General features: G+C 49.3%; 2 protein-coding genes across 2 annotated transcripts in view; both read left to right on the plus strand.

The window, feature by feature from the left end:
- The window catches only part of Prkcg (protein kinase C gamma), a 28813-nt gene extending 24723 nt beyond the window's left edge, over positions 1 to 4090 (plus strand). Inside the window, exons 15-18 of the mRNA XM_036194214.1 lie at positions 913 to 993; positions 1881 to 1988; positions 2819 to 2959; positions 3144 to 4090. Coding sequence (XP_036050107.1) covers positions 913 to 993; positions 1881 to 1988; positions 2819 to 2959; positions 3144 to 3332 — 519 coding nt within the window. The 3' untranslated portion in view covers positions 3333 to 4090. The remainder of the gene's footprint in view (positions 1 to 912; positions 994 to 1880; positions 1989 to 2818; positions 2960 to 3143) is intronic.
- Positions 4091 to 5925: 1835 nt separating this feature from the next.
- Positions 5926 to 19410, plus strand: part of Cacng7 (calcium voltage-gated channel auxiliary subunit gamma 7) — a 32490-nt gene continuing 19005 nt past the window's right edge. The window contains exons 1-4 of the mRNA XM_036199353.1: positions 5926 to 6029; positions 9401 to 9625; positions 10831 to 10917; positions 11271 to 11411. Coding sequence (XP_036055246.1) covers positions 9430 to 9625; positions 10831 to 10917; positions 11271 to 11411 — 424 coding nt within the window. The 5' untranslated portion in view covers positions 5926 to 6029; positions 9401 to 9429. The remainder of the gene's footprint in view (positions 6030 to 9400; positions 9626 to 10830; positions 10918 to 11270; positions 11412 to 19410) is intronic.

Here is a 19410-nt window from a genome sequence, read left to right on the forward strand (position 1 = left end):
TAGCTTTGGAGCCTGTTCTGGACTAGCTCTGTAGACCAGGCTGGCCTCAAACTCACAGAGATCCACCTGCCTCTGTCTCCTGAGTGCTGGGATTACAGGCATGCGCCACCACCTCCCGGCCTGTTTGTTTTTCAAGACAGGGTTTCTGCCTGGCTGTCCTGGTTCTCTGTTTGTAGACCATACTGGCCTTGAATTCACACAGATCTGCCTGCCTCTCCCTTCTGAGTGCTGGGACTAAAGGCATGTGCCACCATGCCTGGCCTAGATAGGCTTTAAAATATGAAGTTTATTATTGCTTTGTGTATGCATGGGCACACATGTCACAGTATGTACATGAGGGTTAGAGGAAAACTTTGAGGAGTCTGTTCTCTCTACTTAAGAAAAAAGTATGACACATGCGCACATGTGTGTGTGTGTGTGTGTGCACGCGCGCGCGCGTGCGCGTATATGTAGGTCAAAGAACAACTTTTGGGAGTTAGTTTCCTTGTTCCACTATGTGAGTTCTGAGGATTGAATTCCAGTCACCAGGCTTTGTGTGGCAAGGGCCTTTTTACCTGCTGCTGTCTTGCCAGCCCTTAGGTAGCCCTTATATCTGACCTAAAGGAACCCTGTAAGTATATAAACATCATTTCCTGGATTTTCCAAAGGGAGGAACTCTCGCTAAAATATTCAGTGTGGAAAATATGGGTCAGGATCCAGAGAGAGAAAGACCAGAGGAATCTGCACATCTTAAAGAAGTCACAGCCAGACACAGTGGCACGTATCTGAATTTCTAGCACTCAGGAGGTGGAGGCAGGAGGATAAAGGGTTCAAGGCCATCCTCCTATACATAGTTATTTCAAAGCTAGCCTGAACTACATGAGACCCTGTCTCAAAAAAAAAGTCACACTCTTTACTTTCTCTTTCTTCTAGATCATTGCCTATCAGCCATATGGGAAGTCTGTCGACTGGTGGTCTTTTGGAGTCCTGCTGTATGAGATGTTGGCAGGACAGGTAAGGGGAAGTGGGGGTGTGTTGACTTGACTAATGGCCGCATCGAGTGGATGTCCCTTTTTTGTGGCACTATTCTAGAAAGAACAGGGAGTCCAGTCTAAGAAAACATGCCAATCTGCTGGGAAGCTGGGGGCAGGACGGTGCTGTCCACGGTCCTGAAACATAGTCTTAACCGTGCTGGTTTGATTTTTGTTTCATCTTTTTCCTGTGGACCTCTTTGGTGGTCTGATGAACCATATCGACACTCTCCAGAACAATTAGATAGCCATAGTATTCATATGGGAAAGAATTCTTCAAATTCAAAAGATAACTGTGTGTGGTATTACATGCCTGTAACCCCACCACTTGGGAGGTGGACATAAGGGAATTAGGAGTTCAGGGTCATCTTTGGCTACCTAGCCTGGGCTACATGAGACCCTGTCTCAAAACAATCAGATAAGCAAGCAAGACAACAAACTTTTACTTTGTATTGCCTTTCCTAACCACAGAAGACTGAGCCACTTTCAGTGAGAAGAATCATTTCCGGTCTTCACTGCAGTCTCTCCTTCTGTGACTGTGTCTCTGTCCCTCTCTCTGCGTGTCTCTCCTTCCCTCCCTCTCTCATTAAATGACACGTTGCCTAATTAACTCTCTGTTGGTTTGCATGACATAAAAAGACAGGCAGACAGTAGAGAGGTACACAGAACTGGGGCATGTGTGAGAGGCAATTGGAGATGAAGAGATGAAGGAGGGATGGTTTTCTAATTGCCCTCCCAGGACAGTCATCCATAGGGCTGGGGCTGGGGGACACGTAATCAAATGCATTTGTTTGAAGTGGGTGATGAAGGGATGCGGGTTTGGGAGAGGCAGCCTGGCAAGCTCTGACGTGACTCTCCCTACTTTTGCAGCCGCCCTTTGATGGGGAGGATGAGGAGGAGCTGTTCCAAGCCATCATGGAGCAAACTGTCACCTATCCCAAGTCACTTTCTCGGGAAGCTGTGGCCATTTGCAAGGGGGTGAGAGGCCCCAGCTCCCAGCTTCTCCAGACCCACAGCCCATACACCCCAGTTGCCATCATTTTTTAGAAAAAGGTTCCTATTGCTCAAACCTCTTTACAGCCATCTGCTGCAATATTTTGCCACCTTGCTGTCATCCCAGGCCAAGGGTGGCCTCTACCTCATCATCCTTTGCAGTGCCCACATCCTGGCACACTGCAGGAAATGCTGAAGGGGAAAGGCCAGTCTTTCCAGAGCTGGGTGGGCCAGATTACCTCCCATCCCTGTGACTTTTATTCTTCAGGGATCTTGATGGGTTGCCCAAACCGTGAGCCTCAGTTTCTTCTTCCCCAGTTGGTGCAGAAGAAAGTGCCTGACCCACAGAAGTTCTTCCATTTATAGCTCTCTTCCGTTTCTCCCTCTCCCTTCTTCCTCCTTCTTTGGGATTTTTCTTTAGTCTCCTTTATTCTCTCTGACCCTTATACCACCACACTTGGTTCTAAGGCATTTTTTTAAAATTTGTTTTTCGTTTTGGAGCTGAGGACCGAACCTAGGGCCTTGTGCTCTACCACTGAGATAAATCCCCAACCTGATTTTAAGGCCTTTTAAATTGCATTTTTTTCTTTTGATTTTGTGTATGTGTATGTGTGTGTGTGTGTGTGTGTGTGTGTGTGTGTGTGTGTGTGTACGCACATATGTGGAGGTCAGAGGACACTTTTAGGGAGTCATTTCTACCCTTCCATCATGTGAGTCCTAAGGTTCGAACTCAGGTCATCCATCTATCAGGCATGGTGGCAAGTGCCTTTGCTCACTGAGCTATCTGGCAGGTCCTCTCTGTGTGTCTTCTGCAGTTCCTGACCAAGCACCCGGGAAAGCGCCTGGGCTCAGGGCCAGATGGTGAACCCACCATCCGGGCACACGGCTTTTTCCGCTGGATCGACTGGGAGAGGCTGGAGAGACTGGAGATAGCGCCCCCGTTCAGACCACGTCCGGTCAGTTGCTCTCCCAACTTCCATTCCTGGGGGCTGGGGCTCCAGAGCTTCAGTACTTGTATGTGGAGGTTGGGGTGGAGGGAACCCTTCGGCAGAGATGTTCCCAAAGAGAGAATCAGAGACCACGGAGATGTGCAAAGGTTCTGATTATCAGAGCTTAATTTTCCATCCGTTCCTATCACAGTGTGGGCGCAGTGGCGAAAACTTTGACAAGTTCTTCACTCGGGCGGCGCCAGCATTGACCCCGCCAGACCGCCTGGTCCTAGCCAGCATCGACCAAGCGGATTTCCAGGGCTTTACCTATGTAAACCCGGACTTCGTGCACCCAGACGCCCGTAGCCCCACAAGCCCAGTGCCCGTGCCTGTCATGTAATCTCACCTGACGCCGCTAGGTGTCCCCAGTGCCCCCCTCCGCCGCGCCGGCTGCAGCCCCACCTCAACCCAATCTCTAGCCCGGATTCTAGGTCCCGCACCCCAGCCTTCTGGCCTCTTTCCCGCACCCAACGGGTTCTAGATGCTGTTCCCAAGCATTGCTGGCATTTTAAATGCCATACAGTCTCTAGAGCCTTTCTGTGTTCTAGATCCCGTTGTGCCAAGCCTTGTTCCCCCACCCCCCCCCCCAACATCTGGATGCTGTTCCAATTGTTCCCAGAAACCCTACTCCGTGTGGGGTTCTAGACTCCATCTTGGTAGTTTTATGCCTTCTCCCCACCTCCACCACCCTGGGGGAAATAGTCTCATGAGATTGCCTGCTCCACACTAAGATTCCAGATCAGCCCGCCCGCATCCTTCAAGGCCCCTCCTACCTCCATTTCAGTTGTAGAGTTAAGTGGGAGGCTGGGCTCCGTGTTCCAGGCCACCTCCCTTCCAGGCTCTGGGGATTCCTGGCATGCACAGAGGGTTCTTTCCCCGACTGTTGTCAGACAGCGTTTGTTCTAGACATGTCCCAGAACCCATCTCTGCTCACCTGCCCCGTGCATGGCTCCAGCCTTGGTCGGAATCACATCCCCTCCCCCTTGTCCTCCGCAGTGCCTGCCACTCTCTGGGACTTTCTTCTCTCCCACCCCCTTCCTTTAGCCTCCCCCACCCAGACAGCTGCTGGAGAATAAATTTGGGATGCTGATGCTAAAATGTTTGGATGTTTTCTTGTAAGCTTGGGGAATGAAGAGGGTGCGGAGGTGGGCCGGCTGTACATAGAAACAAACATACGGGTGTGTGGAGAGAGGTGGGGGAGAGAGCATGCACAGACCCATAAAATAAAAGAGAAGACACCTTCGGCATGTGAGCGACATGCAGAGACTTTGTCAGAGAAGACCAATGTGACCACTTCAGTCACATACTTAATGAGGAAGAACACCCCTTGACCATTAACTGTGTCAGCAACTGACCAACCCTCCCCCAGATACCGCACGTGCATATTCACTCAGAGCAAAGGCACGCACGCGCGCGCGCGCGCGCGCACACACACACACACACACACACACACACACACACACACACACACGCCGGGATCCAGAGAAGTCCTGGGAAGGGAGATGAAAGGCTGGCCTTCCGTGGAGGGAGAGACAGACATGATCAGAAGAAAGGACCCCATGTTACAGAAGGCGAGACAATCAGAACCTGGGAGCTTAGAAAACGCTTAGCAAGACAGAAGCGTCCTCCCGCCCTTTTTTCCCCTGACCCACTTGCAAGTGTGTGTGGAAGGGAGCGGGGAGTGGAGGGGGCCAATCAAGATAGACTACGTTTCCCAGAAGACACTGGAGAAGACCTTGATTCCCACCCCCACCCCCCCACGCCAGGTGCTAGCCTCTGGCCGCCAGGGCTGATGGGGAATGTAGTCTTTGGATCGGGCAGGGCAGCAGAATGTTGTGCCTGTCAGTGTGTTTGGAGGGGACAGAGCCTCAAAAGCTTAGCAGGTTCCTTTGAGAGCCTGGCATCTCCTCTTCTCTGGATTTCCGAGTCCTACTCTAACTGGATGCTGAAGCTGTCCCTTCCTTTCATCGGCATCTCCACTTCTGTGCCCCTATCCGGCTCCTGAAGGCCCCAGCCCAAATTCCGACCCTCGGCGGGCGGCCTGCCCCTTTAAGAGTGGCCCCGCTGACATCACGGCGGGGGGGGGGGGCTGGCCCCGCTCCCGGCTCCGCGGCGGCTGCAGGACCCGGCTCTGCTCTGCGCCTGCCCGCCCGCTGCTCTAGGGACCCTGGCCCGGGACGCCCCTTCCCGCCTTCTCCAGCTGCCCAGACCCCAGGCTCCGCCCCTTGCCTGGCTACAGCCCCAGTCCTCATCAGGGGACCCCCATTCCGGCTTGCCCCTGCTGTCTCTCCTCAGAGAGTACCCATCTATCTATCTATCTATCTATCTATCTATCTATCATCTATCATCTATCTCTATTTCTCTATCTCCCCCACCCCATCTCCAAGCTCAAGATCCCTGGCTTTCAGTTTCCCTTGGTCCAAGGCCTCTGAGCTTTCCTTGGCTGGTTTCTGGGGCTCTCTGACCTCCCCACTTCCAGGGCCTCAGAATCTGAGCCTCTTTAGTGGTGGGGGTGGGGACACCTGAAACTACTCCATCTCTGTCTCTCCTTTTCTGTCTGTCTCCTCCAGTCTCGGGACTCGTGAGTTCCAGAATCAATCTCTCTCTCTCTCTCTCTCTCTCTCTCTCTCTCTCTCTCTCTCTCTCTCTCTCTCTCTCTCTCTCTCTCTCTCTCGGGCTCTCTGCCTCTGTTTCTATTCCCTCTCCCTCCCTGCCTCCCCCCCACCCCATCCTGAAGGCTCATCTCATTCCCTCTCTGCATCCTTCCCCCTACCTCCCCGCCCCTCCCCTCCTCCGCAGTAGCCAATGAGCGGCCGCCGGTCCCTGCTCCCGGCTGCGTCCGCCGAGTGAGGCCGCGGGCGCGGGGGGTGGGGGGTGGGAGGCCGGGAGGGGGCCGGGACGCCGGGCTCGGGGGCGGGGGCGGGGGGCGCGGGCACCGGAGACCCCGGTGGCGGCGGCGGCGGCCGGGGCAAACCGCGGGGCCGGTCATGCGGCTGCGGGGCCCGCGGCCCGGAGCGTCCGCCCAGCCCTGAGAGAGGTAAGCGCGAGGGGAGGGTCCGGCAAGGCAGGGGGCTCCGCACTAGACCACTCTCAGCCGGAGTTGGGGCTCCGGGAGGTTAGAAGGGCCCCAGGAGTGGGATCCTGGGGGTTCCGGCGTCGGATTTGGGAAGGTTTGGGTGGATGGAGGGATATTTGGGCCTGGTGCATCCCGGAGGACCGGGGTCCGAGGGTCCGTCCGGGAGTAAGAAAGCAAACTCGTGGTGTTTGAGTTGTGGGATCGTAGCCACCGGGCAGGGTCTAGTCGGAGTCTTTGAGGAAGGCGGTAACCGATAAAGGCGGAGGACCCAGGCCGGTAGAGCAAGCTGTGAGTCTGGGAAAGGGTCCCTAGAAAAGCGAAGAGTTACGGTCTGGGAGATGGAGTTTTGGCTTGGGTTTTGAGGAAGGAAACTTCAGCCATTCAAATATCCAGATCGCGGAAACGCTGGGGTAACAGACCAGAAGGCGATTCCAGGCCTGGTAGTGGTGGAGTGGGGGTGTCCCAGAGGAGGGATGGTTGCAGAGACGGAGCTCTGAGTGGGTCGGGTAGAAAGAAGATGAACTGGACGGGAGAAGGAGTGGGCTTCATGTGAGAAGTGAGGGGAATTGGAAAGGTCCAGCTCTCCCACCAGTCGGAGGAGCAGACCCGGAGGCTGAGGTCAGCTACCTGGACCGAGACAGTCCAGTGACTGGGTGACTGGGTGGATAATGCTTGTAGGAGCCGAAGACTGGAAGCGGAGCAGGCAGCTGGCGGTCAAGCTTCAGAGCTACTTGGAGGGGGATGGGAGGAAAAGCTAGCCAGAGCTCTGACAGAATCTAGATCTCTGGGTCGTCCACGAGGCTGAGGTTGGAAGCAAGGAGTTCTGGAGGCTTGAAGTGCAGGGATGTCGGGTGTGTGTGTGGGGTGGGTGGGTGGGTGAGTGGGTAACTCTGATTCTAGAGTCTTACTGGGATGAGGTAGATTCCCAATGCTCACAGAACTATGAGGAAATGTGGAAAGTGGAGTCTCATGTCGTCTTTATTGCTCTGTTGGGGAAATGTCTGGGGGGAGTTGCTTCAAACTTTCTAATGAAAAAAAGATGATGGGTAGGAGCTGGAAAGATGGCGGCTCAGTGGTTAAGCATACTTGCTGCTCTTCCAGAAGACTGGAGTTTGGTTCTCAGCACCCATATTAGGTGATTCACAATCATCTATTACTCCAGTTTCAGAATATCCATTACCTCTGGCCTCTCTTTCACTGGGATCTATCAACTATGGCCTCCTCAGGCACCTGCATTCTCCTGAACATACCCACACGTGCGTGCACACACACACACACACACACACACACACACACACACACAGAGAGAGAGAGAGAGAGAGAGAGAGAGAGAGAGAGAGAGAGAGAGAGAGAGATTTTTTTAAAAAGGGGAATGAGTGAGTGCCTCTGGTCATAGAAGACTCTGGCTGAGGTAAATTGGGGGCACCAAGATGACTCCTGCATGGCATTTTGTCACAAGGAGGGATTTCTTGTGTGGCGAGTGGGGGGTGTAAGTGTAGATAAAGAATTTGGGGGCTGTTGAGATGGCTCAGTGGGTAAAGGTGCTTGCTTCTGAGTGTCTGGCCAGTCTAGCTGATGACCTCAGTTAGATCCCTCTATACTTAAAAAAGATCTGGGGAGCCTTCAGGACCCTCCCTAGTTAGCACTTCCAAGCCCCTAATTGGAATTTGGGAGGTCTCAGATATAAACTGATTAGGTATTTCTTGCTTGGAGTAGAACTTGACTGGACAGTTCTAGCATGGGAAATCAGGTCCAGAGTTGGGCAGAATTTGGGGAATGGGATGGGGTGTACTGGAATTCCTGGTAGGACAGTCAGTTCAGAGTGCTGTTTTCTTGTTTGCAGGATGCAGGACCTTGGTTTTACTGGAGTTATCTGGTTGGGAATGCTGGGTTGGAGAGGCCCAGCTCAAGGTCTTGATAGTCTAGAATCTCTAACCCAGGTCATAGCTTCAGCTCTCTGGGCTCTAATGTCCTGGAAGAAATTCCAGCACCTCAGGTTCAGGGGCATGCCTGGATCTGGAAGGATAGGATTGAGGTTTGCATCTGCGATTGTACAACTGATTTGACTCCGAGCTAGGGAGATGGCTCAGAGGGTAAAGCATTAGCCACAGAAGTGTGAGGACCCAAGTTCAGAGTCCTCGAACCCACATAAGGCTGCCAGTCGTGGTAGTATGTATCTGTAGTGAAAGCATTTCTATCATGAGATAGGAGATGCAGACAGAAGAATCATGGCTCAAATTTGCATGGCAGCTAGCTTGGCATATGCAGGTGCAAACAAGAAGTTCTATTTCAAATATGGTGGAATGTGACAGGCACCTGAGGTTGTCCTCTGACCGCCATAGATGTCTACTTGTACTCATACATGTGAACTCACACACACACACACACACACACACACACACACACACAGACACACAGACACACAGACACACAGGGGTGATCATAAAAAGTTACAACTGAGTGTCAGGGTGAAGATAAGCATCTAAGAGTGTCAACTCAGGAGGAGGACTGTGCTCCAAGTCTTTCATAGGCCTGAAGTCAAGTGTGTGAGTCCAGGGTATGGGGTTAGGGAGCCTTGAGTGGTGACCTACTTTGGGGATAATCGGATATGTTTTGAAAACAGGTTCTACATATACAGGTCATAGCACAGAGTTAAAGCTGGGTAGCATGGGATCGAATTTCTGAATAAATCAAGTTGTCCATAATTCAGTGTCAAAACCTAGTACCCCAGTATTTAAAATGTGATAGCAGGCCTTTTGTGGGGGTGGTGGTGTCTAGTGCTCACAGCTGAGGGCTAATCAGGGCACAGAGTCAGGGTTGAGGTATCAGGTCCAAATATGAAGCTGTTGATTAGGGTAGTTTCTGAGACACTGGCTTACTTCAAAGGTTAAGGACTCCGCTAAGGTCTAGCTTCTCAAATTGGGGTTGCAAGCCAACATTGGAAGTTGGATATAGGGGACTCTGTCTTGGGTTGAGAATTTGGATTCTAATCAGAATCCTGACACTTTGGATTTCTGGTCTAGACATGGCTCAAGTCAAGAGTCATCTTCAGGTTTGACTTAAAGATTGGCTGCAAGTCTTATCTCAAGTTGAGGATCTATATCCATAAAGACAGAGCTCAGTGATGGGTCCGGGAAGTCCATTATGGAAGTTTGGAGTCAACATTGGCATCTCTGTTCAGAGTTCAGGGCTGGGATGGTGGGTCACTGCACAGAAATCAGACTTGGGTGTTTGGTTTTAGAGTTTCTGTCTCTGACCAGAGCTAATGTCCCAAATGGCTGCATGAGTTTGGGGACCCTGGACACTCTCTACTATAGCTTCTGGTTCCACAGGCCCCGCAGGGCGCCCCCCGCCGCTCAGGATGAGTCACTGCAGCAGCCGCGCCCTGACCCTGCTGAGCAGCGTGTTTGGTGCCTGCGGCCTGCTCCTTGTGGGCATCGCGGTCAGCACGGACTACTGGCTGTACATGGAGGAGGGGACCGTTTTGCCCCAGAACCAGACCACCGAGGTCAAGATGGCGCTGCACGCTGGCCTCTGGAGAGTCTGCTTCTTTGCAGGTGCCAGCCCCTCACCTGCCCTCACTCATCCCAAAGTCTTTATCTGTAGTCATATATCTTAGACTCCAGTAATCCAGTAGCTGTTTTTATCCCTATCTTAGAAGTTAAATTTCAGCACAGATCCTCATACCTACCCCTTTATTCCCTAGATACTGAAGCGCAGATACTCAAAATCCATGTCTGTACTCTTTCCCCCAGTCTCGAGAACGCTGTTAGAAGTCATAAGCCTAGGATCAGGAAGGAGATGCTTCAGCGGATAGGGTGCTTAGCATCATTATGATGACCCGAGTTTCATCCCCAGACCCACATGGGTGGAAGGAGAGAGTCTGTTCCTGAATGTTGTTCTCCAACTTCCACGCTTGCACACTGGCATGATCACACCTGTCTCCCCTAAAAATTAGCTATATAATTTTTAAAGAACCAATAAAAAAGTCATAATTCTAGGGCTAGAGCTGTAGGAAGTGCAATTGGTCAAATGCTTGTTTAGCACACAGGAAGTTTTGAGATGGACCCCTGGAAATTCATAAATTACGAGTAAGGGTACATGTCTATAATCATGGCATCTGGGAGATCAGAGGCAAGAGGATCAAGGTCATCCTCAGCTATGGAGAAAGTTCAAAGCCAGCCTGAGATACAAGCGACTGTCTCAAAAACAAACAAACAAAAAATACACAGAAAACAAAACCAGTAAAGAGTTTATATTCAGAACTTATTCTTTGGACAGTTCCAGTGTTTCATGGTAGGATGTTAAAATCCGCCCTCCTCCACCCTCCAATCTCCAGAGCAATCAAGATCTCCCAATACTATGGCTCTCTCCCATCCTACTTGTTCATTCACTCTTCAGTACTTGGGATGGGACCCAAAGCCTCTTGCATGCTTGCTTGGCAAGTGCTCTACTTCTGAGCTGCATCCCCAGCTTTCTCTTTACTTCCTATTTGGAGACAGGACTTGATTAAATTGACCAGGCTGGATTGAATCTCATGATGTATGTAGCCCAGCTGTTCTTGCACTTACAATCCCCCTGCCTCAAAATCCCCAGTCCTCTATGCCCAGGCCTCAACTGGCTCAGCCCATGAGCAGTGTAGATTGTGAATGTTGGGTGAAATGTCCCATTTTTATCCTGGGTCCTCTTCTGCCCCTGACAGCCTCCCTTGAGTCCTGGAGCCTCTCCTCCACCCATGCTTTCTTATCTTCCTCCCCACCAGGTCGGGAGAAGGGCCGCTGTGTGGCTTCCGAGTACTTTCTTGAACCAGAGATCAACTTGGTGACGGAAAACACAGAGAATATTCTGAGTGAGGGGGAGCAGGGAAGGGGCCCAGGCAACGAGAGGGTTTGGGGAGAAAGAACAGGATTATGTATGAAAGGGGGGGTTCACACATAGGGCAGAGGGTTGAAAGAAGAAAGACTTTTGGGAGAGAAGAAAGCAAATAGAAATATCTTGGCTGGGATAGGGAGGGGTCTGCACGAGAGGCATGGAGTTGAACCAAGGGTATGGTTTAGTTGAGAGTGCAGTCAGCAGATGATGTAGCTAACAACTATGGGGTGGAATAGGTGGGAAAGGGGAGATGCTAAAGGGAAGGGCATGGGGAGGTGGCTCACTGGAGACTTGTCCCTCACCCCTGCTCTCCTTGTCCCCCTCCCCCAGAGACAGTGCGCACAGCTACTCCCTTCCCTATGGTTAGTCTCTTCCTTGTGTTCACCGCTTTCGTCATCAGCAACATTGGCCACATCCGACCTCAGAGGACCATTCTGGCCTTTGTGTCTGGCATCTTCTTCATTTTATCAGGTGAGTCCAAGGAACTGTGGGCTGGGGCAGGGTGAGGAGGGTGAGAGATTGCTTCGACTTCCAGGAACTCGGGAGGGACCTTCTTCCCCTAGTGGTTTATTTGCTGTGTGCCCTAGAAGGCGTGTAGGACCTCTGTGTAAAGTAGAGATAGCGCAGTGCCCTTGCACTGTGTTGTTTAGTGGGCTAAACTGTAGGTACCTGCTTAATTAGGTGCCAGGCTCTGTTCTGATAGAAGCCTATGAGGTGAGGGCTATTAATAGCCCCATTTTATAGATATGGAAGGAACTAGACAGAGGGATGAAGTCATTTGCTCGGGGCCAAAAGAGTGAGGGGCAGAGCTGGGAATCAAACTCACGTAGTTCGCCTCCAGAAGCTGTATTTTTAGCCAGCGCTGTTATTTTAGCAATTAGCAGTTTACAGAGCTCTTTATTTTGGGTGCAACATTTTATTATTTTAATTTTTTTTCCCACAAACAAACAGACCAGAGTTTCACAGTGAGCAACATGGGCCCGTCAATTCCAGTCAATTGACGATCTGTTACTGGGTTTATATTTTCCTTTATCTGTACCTCTGCCTCTGTCTTTCTTTCCTCTCATCCCATCCCTTCCATTTTCTTCCCTTGCTTCCCCTCCTCTTCCCACTTCTCTTCTCTTTCTTTATTCTTCCTTCTGCATTCTTGGAAACAGGGTCTTAAATAGTTCAGGCTGCCTTTAAATTCACTGTGTAGCTGAGGATGACCTTGAACTTCTGAGCCTCTTGCCTCCACCTTCCAAGCACTAACAATACAGGCACATGCCATCATAGCCAGTTTATATGGTGCTGGAGATTAAACCCAGGGTCTCATGCACCTAGGCAAGCACTGTATCATCTGAGCTATATCCAAGCCTTTATCTAAGCTATCTGTCTATCTATATCTATCTATCTATCTCTATCTATCTATCTATCTATCTATCTATCTATCTATCTATCTATCTATCTCATTTTTTAAAAAGCATTTCAAGGTGTATTTCTGGTGTCCTTCACCACCAACACTTCACCGTGCATGCCATTAGCTGGAGCACAGGTTTCATCTACACCTCCCTCTGTCTTCTGAGGTGCAAGGCTCTTTATCTTTAGCACATGTGATCTCACACTCTCTCTTCTAAAAACTCTATGGGGCATTGTTAGCAGTCACCTGATGAAGCAAGGGTTCTAAGATCCATACACCCAAGTCACTGGTGCAAACTGCTTCTAGATGATGTCAGTGTCCAGAGATCCAAGCAGCATTCTCTGGGGAGTCTTAGCTTTCCAGCTCTGTCCAATCCAGTTCAATCCAGATCAGCTTACTGTAGCTCCAATATATTTCATCCCATCAGTCCAGTCCAACCCCAATTCATTCTGACTCATTTCTCTAACCTAATCCAAATTAATTCACCATTTCTTAATTTAACTCAAACCAGGTCCTTCCAATTGACAGATATTTTAGTGTGTGTGTGTGTGTGTGTGTGTGTGTGTGTGTGTGTGTGTGTGATGCATGTGCATCGTGCACCTGTGCATGTACATGCAGAGGCCAGAGCAGGATGCTGGCTGTCATTCAGTCAGTCTCTGTCTTATTACCTTGATAAAGGCTGTGTTCCTACCTGGGAAGGTTTCAGTGTGGTCGGATCTGCTTGTCTCTGCCCCCACCCGCCAATGCTAGGGTTTCAGACATGGGTAGCTACATCCTGAGTTGTACATGGGTGCTAGAGATTTGAACTCAGATACACATGCTTGAACACCAAGCACTCTTCTCCACTGAGCCATCTCCCTAGCCCCTTGAGCTGATATTTTCTATATACATATACACATGCTTACAATCTACGGTGTGTTTCTCCTTCACTTTGCTCCCCACAGCCTATGAGTGGGTCCATCCTTACAGTTCACTGTGTTACAAAAAGATGTCCGGGTCCTTCTCCCTGCTCTCTGGAGGCCAAACCTTTCCCCAAGCCTTCACCCTAACCCGAGGAGACCTTTTCCAGGGAAAGCAGGGTGCAGCCTACGTGCAGACTCAAATCACGGCATTGGAGCCAGACACAGAGCTAAAATAAGACATGTTGGATATCACGATCCCAGAGTGTCAGAGCAGAAAGGGCTCATCATTTCTGAGATGGAAAAAGAGTAGCCTAGAGAGAGAAAGTGGGGCAAGAGTGGATCCCGTGGGGACTTTTATTTAATCCACCCAGTACGCTGTGTATCAAGTCCCACTGTTTGCAGATCCTAGGATTGGAACTGGTCAATTCAGCCAGTCAATGGCAGAGCTAGGCTTTGAACCAAGAGAATTCTGATTCTAAAATCCACCCTCTAAGCACAGAACCAGTAACTGTCTGCCCAAGGTCAAACAAACCACAGATTAATGATGCCTTTGGGGCTGGAAGTCAGAGCTCTGTGTGTGTGTGTGTGTGTGTGTGTGTGTGTGTGTGTGTGTGTGTGTGTGTGTTGTTCTAGTTTGATTTCTTTTGCTGTGATAAAATACGCAGACCAAAAATAACTTAGAAGAATTAATGGTTTATTTGGCTTAAAATTTTAGCTTACAGTTCACCACTTCAAAAAAGCAAGACAGGAGCCCAAGCAGCCAGTCATATCACATCCACAGTCAAGAGCAGAGAAAAATGAATGTACCCATGCTGCCTGCTTGCTTTCTCAGCTAGTGTCTTCTGCTGTCATAGAGCTCAGGGCCCAGCCCATGAAACGGTACTGCCTATATTCAGAATGGCTCTCCCCACCTCAATTAATATTCAAACAATTCTTCCCAACCCCCAGATGTTTGCTTAGGCTGGCCCAGCCTAGATTCTTCATTAATACTTCCTTCCTCCCAGGGATAGAGAGAAGGCTGCGAAGTTAAGCGCTCTTAATTCTTCTCCCAGAAGATCTGAGTTTGGTTCTCAACATCCACATTGAGTGGCTCACAACCCCCACCCCCCAATTCCAGCTCTGTAGGATCTAGTGCCCGCTTCTGGCCTGCAAGGGCCAGAAGGAACATACTTAATTAAAAAAAAATATCTAAAAATGCTCTCTTCCCAGGTGAAATAACCAGCACATACACAGGAGGGGCTTAGACAAGCCTTTTCTATGTAGGCCCGACTGGCGTAAAACTCATGGCAAGCTACGTACCTCAGCCTCCCTAGTACTCAGATTCTAGGTGTATACCACCATGTCTTGACTGAATCTCTTTCTTGAATTCATTTAGTAGATTTTGATGTATTTACCCTACCAGGATGTTTGCTCATGTGCTTTCAAGCTTGTAGGGTTGTAGTAGCTGAGCCACATATTATAAACCTAGAGAAATGTGGGTTCAAACCCCTGACTGCCTGGATAAGCTCACTCTGAGGGATGAGAGAACAGTTTCCAGGAGGAAAATATTACTTCACTTTGTGGGTTGTCTGACTCCATTGTTGTGGGCCTTCGGTGAGGCAGAATGGTCATGGAAGGAAAAGTATATGGTTTGTGCTGGGGGCACAGCTCAGTTGGTAAAGTGCCTACCTTGTAAGAATGAGGACCTGAATTTGGATCCATAACACCACATTAAAAACAAGAACAAAACAGTATTTATGGCAATGCATGCCTGGAACCCTATCACTGGGGAGGTGGAGACAGGTGATCCCTCAATCTTATTGACTTAGTTGAATACTGAGCTTAGTTCAGTGAGAGGCTCTGCCTCAAAGAATAGGGTGGAGAGTGATTGGGAACCTCCCACCAGACCTTCCACTCCCACCTTGTTCTTTCTCTGTCCTTAATTTTTTTTTTTTTTTGTATTTTTAAGTATGTGTGTATGTGTATCTGTTTGGGGGTATGTGTACACGAGTGCACACATCTGTGAAGGACAGAAGAGGGTGTCAGGTTCCCTGGAGCTGAAGTTACAGGAGCTTGTGAGCTGCCTTATATGGGTGCTGGGACTGAATCTGGGTCCTATGCTAGAGCAGTACACACTCATACCTGAGCTATCTCTCCATCCCCTGTGTGAACACATACACACACACACACACACACACACACACACACACACACACACACATCCCTCACCACCATCATAAACACCAAGTGTTGAGTTGGACAAAGTTGGAAGAAAGTAGAGGTAATGAATGAGGACCAGGCCAGGACAACATATATCCAAGGACATATCCTCAAGTCATCTACTTCTTTTCAGATAAGTCTCACTTCCTACAATTCCCAGAGCCTTCCAAAATCACACCATCAGCTGGGGAACAAACTTTCCATATATGAGCCTGTGGGGGTACATTTCATATTCAAATCATAAAGTGTCGTGGAATATTCCTCTCTCTCTTTTTCTACCAGAAAGTTAAAAATGTAAAAATGTAAAGCCCATCCTTAGCCTGCAAACCTACCATACAAAATCAGGCAGAAGCCAGCTGGTGGTGGCGCACGCCTTGAATCCCAGCACTTGGGAGGTGGAGGCAGGTGGATCTCTGTGAGTTGGAGGTCAGCCTGGTCTACAGAGCTGTTCTAGGAAAGCCAAGACTACACAAAGAAACCCTGTCTGAAAAACAAACAAACAAACAAACAAACAAATGACAGAAGAAGAAGAAGGCAGTTGTCCAAAACCGATCCCAGTCATGGACATAACATGCAACAAAAAGTGTTGAACTGTATGTAGTAAAGCAGGTAGACAGTAAGCAAAGGCTGGAGTCGTAGCTCATTGGTAGACTCTTTGTGTAGCATACACAAAGTCCTCCTTCAGTCCTCAGCATCCCATGAACAAAGTGGTGGTGCATACCTGGAATCCCAGCCCTAGGGAGGTAGAGGCAGGAGCATCACAAGTTTAAGACCATTTATATCTACAAAATGAGTTCAAGACCAGCTTGGGCTGCTTGAATCCCTGTCTCAAAAAAATTGAAACAGAATAAATTGGAAATCAATGGATGAAGAAATAAATGTACTGGCGTTAGTATTGTGACCACTGGCTTTGTGGTGTGTTTGGGCTTGAGACATTCTGCTTTATGTGAATTTCATTTCCTTGATGGTTCATATTTCCATTTAAAATTTTATTATTACCATTATCATCATTATTACTCTGTGTGTGTGTGTGTGTGTGTGTGTGTGTGTGTGTGTGTGTGTACATGATGTCTCTGTGGTTATGAGTGCAAAGGCATACATGTTGAGGTCAGAGGAAAGCCTTGTGAAGTCAGTTCTTTCCTTCCACCTTTATGTGGGTTTTAGGAATCGAAATCCAGCTTGCTCAGTGGGTGCCTTTACTCACTGAGCCTTCTCGATGATTAATCCCAGTAACTTCATTTACCCTTGTGAAAGCAGAGGCGTTAGGAGGTGAAGGTGTTCAGCAATGAGACCAGGACTTCAGACCACAGCACTGCACCCCCACCCCCAAAACCACGGTTTCTAAAACTCCACCAGACACATGCCTGTAAGCTCAGCTCTCAGGAGGCCGAGGAAGGAAGATTGAGAGTTTGAGACCAGTCTGGGCTACACAGCAAGCCCATGTTTTAAAGGAGTGATAATAACACTGGGCATGGTGGCGTACAACTTTAATCTCAGCACCCAGGAGATAAAGACAGGCAGATCTCTATGAGTTTGAGGCCAGACTCATCTACTTAGAACACTTCAGCCAGTCAGGACTACACAGTGAGAACTTGTCTCACACCCAACGTACACACTGGGTTTGGTGGTACACACACGCTATCCCAGTACTCAGGAGGTGGTAGAGGCAGGAGGATCAGATGTTCAAAGTCATCCTAGGCTACACAATGAGTTCAAGACCAGCCTAGGCTGTATGAGTCCTTACCTCAAAACCAAACCAGAGAACTTCATGCATAATATAGTATCAGTACCTTAGATCTTAGACTAGAATGATCCGGTCTAACTCCTTGTTCCCAGTGAAGACAGGAAGGCTCAGAGACAAGTCACCTCCAAGGTTATCATTGATACATTGGCACATTGATAATCAGCACATTGATACACCAGCACATTGATAGATACATCAGCACATTGATACATTGGCCCATTGATACATCTGCAGTAAAGCTGGGGAAAGTGGTGTTGGAGGTTGGAGCCGGAGAAAGGAAGGGACATCTCTGGTGGTCAAATATCCCTCACGGACCTATTTGGGCAAAGAGCTGGAGGGCTCTTGACTAGTTAATTTTATTTCTTTTTCATCGCTGTAACAAAAGACCTAACAAAAGTAATTTAAGGATGGAAGGGGTTACTGAGGCTCACAGTTCCAGGGTGCATGCAGTCCACCCTGGTGGGAGGAGTGTGAGGCAGCCAGTCACATTGTGTCAGCAATCAGAAGCCATGAAGGTTGGACTCGGATGGTACCACCCCTGTTTAGGGTGATTCTTCCCACCCCAGTTAGCCCCATCTAGAAACTCCCTTACATATATGCCCGGAAGTTTGTCGCGTAGATGATTGTAGATTCCGTCAAGTTAACATTCAATTTCATCCATCGCAAGGCTGAAAATGGACAGTGTCTGCAGTGGTCCAGGCAGTGGCAGATGAGATGTATACTGGGCTGGAGATGTCACATGGCTGTGAGAGAGGGATATTGACAGAGAATCAATAGACCCCATGACTGACTAACTGTTTGGAGAGGGGAGCTGGGAGGAAGCCAGGGTGGCATAGATTTTCCTTTTTTTTTTTCTTTCCTTTTTTGAGACAGGGCTTCTCTGTGTAGCCCTGGCTGTCATGGAACTCACTCTGTAGACCAGGCTGAACTCAGAAATCTTTCTGCCTGTGCCTCTTCATAGCTAGGATTTTAAAGACGTGTGCCACCACAGCCCAACTTGCATAGATTTTCTTCTTGTAGGTCACAACAGACATACATGCACCCCATACTCACTCCAGTTCTCAAGCTCAGTCTGTACATTTAATTAAAACAAACAAACATACATACCCTAGAATGGCCTTGAACTTGCAGTGTAGCTGAGAATGACCTTCACATTCTGATCTTCCTGCCTCTTCCCATTCCGTTTCCCCCAGCACTGGGACTGTAGCCCATGGCATCACCACTGGTGTATGCACTGCTGAGGACTGCATCTAGGTTCATGCCCACTAGGCAAACACTCTACCAACCAAGCAACATCCCAAGCTCCACATATGCTTAAAGATTCATTCATCAGCTATCCAATGTGGCAGGTCCCATGCAGCTAAATCTTAGGTGAATGCCGAGATACAATCGAAAGACTGCCTCATCTCCATGTCATTCGCAGCTTGTCAGACATCTTCTTGGATCCCTCCGGTGCGTTTCCAACGTGTCAGAAGACACTCAAGTTGCTCACTCTAGCCTAGAAAGTCTTTTCGAATCTGGCTGGTGTTCAGGTGTGTGGCCTCATCTCTGACCCACTAACACCCTCCACATTGCCATAGCTTCAGGCTGTCCTAGCTTCATCCAATTGCTTGAGGACGCGGATCTCAGCCTCACTACAGGGCTCTGCACTTCATTATCCCTCCCTGCAGGTTCCTCTCTTCCTGACCCTCAGGGCCTCGGCAAAATTTTCTCTTTTGGCTGGGTTTGGGTCTACGCCTGTAATCCCAGCAATTAGGAAGCAGGAGGATTGTTTTGAGTTTGAGACCAGCCTGGGCTACACAATGCATTTAAGGCAGGCCTGGGACACACGGTGAAACCCTGTGGTTCCCCCCGCCCCCCCCCCCAAAAAAAAGAAAAGAAAAGAAAAGAAAAACGAGGTCTGCGAGATAAAAGTGCTTGCCGTCAAGACTGATAGGCTGAGTTCTTTTCTCAGGTCCCACATGGGAGGAAAGAACCGATTGATCTGCATGCCATCCTCTGACCTCTGCATGCACACATAACACACTACATGAACAAATGTAAGCAAAGAAAAATGAAGAAGTCAGGCAGGGGAGAAATAAATAAGCCAAGGGAATCAATAGGAACAATTTCTGATGTCTTGCCACCACTCCCTGTATTCGTGTGTGTGCGTGTGTGCGTGTGTGTGCGTGTGTGTGTGTGTGTGTGTGTGTGTGTGTGTGTGTGTGTGTGAAGTGGCATTCATTA

Source organism: Onychomys torridus, chromosome 1, assembly GCF_903995425.1.
Source record: "Onychomys torridus chromosome 1, mOncTor1.1, whole genome shotgun sequence".
In the NCBI taxonomy this organism is placed as follows: Eukaryota; Metazoa; Chordata; class Mammalia; order Rodentia; family Cricetidae; genus Onychomys; species Onychomys torridus.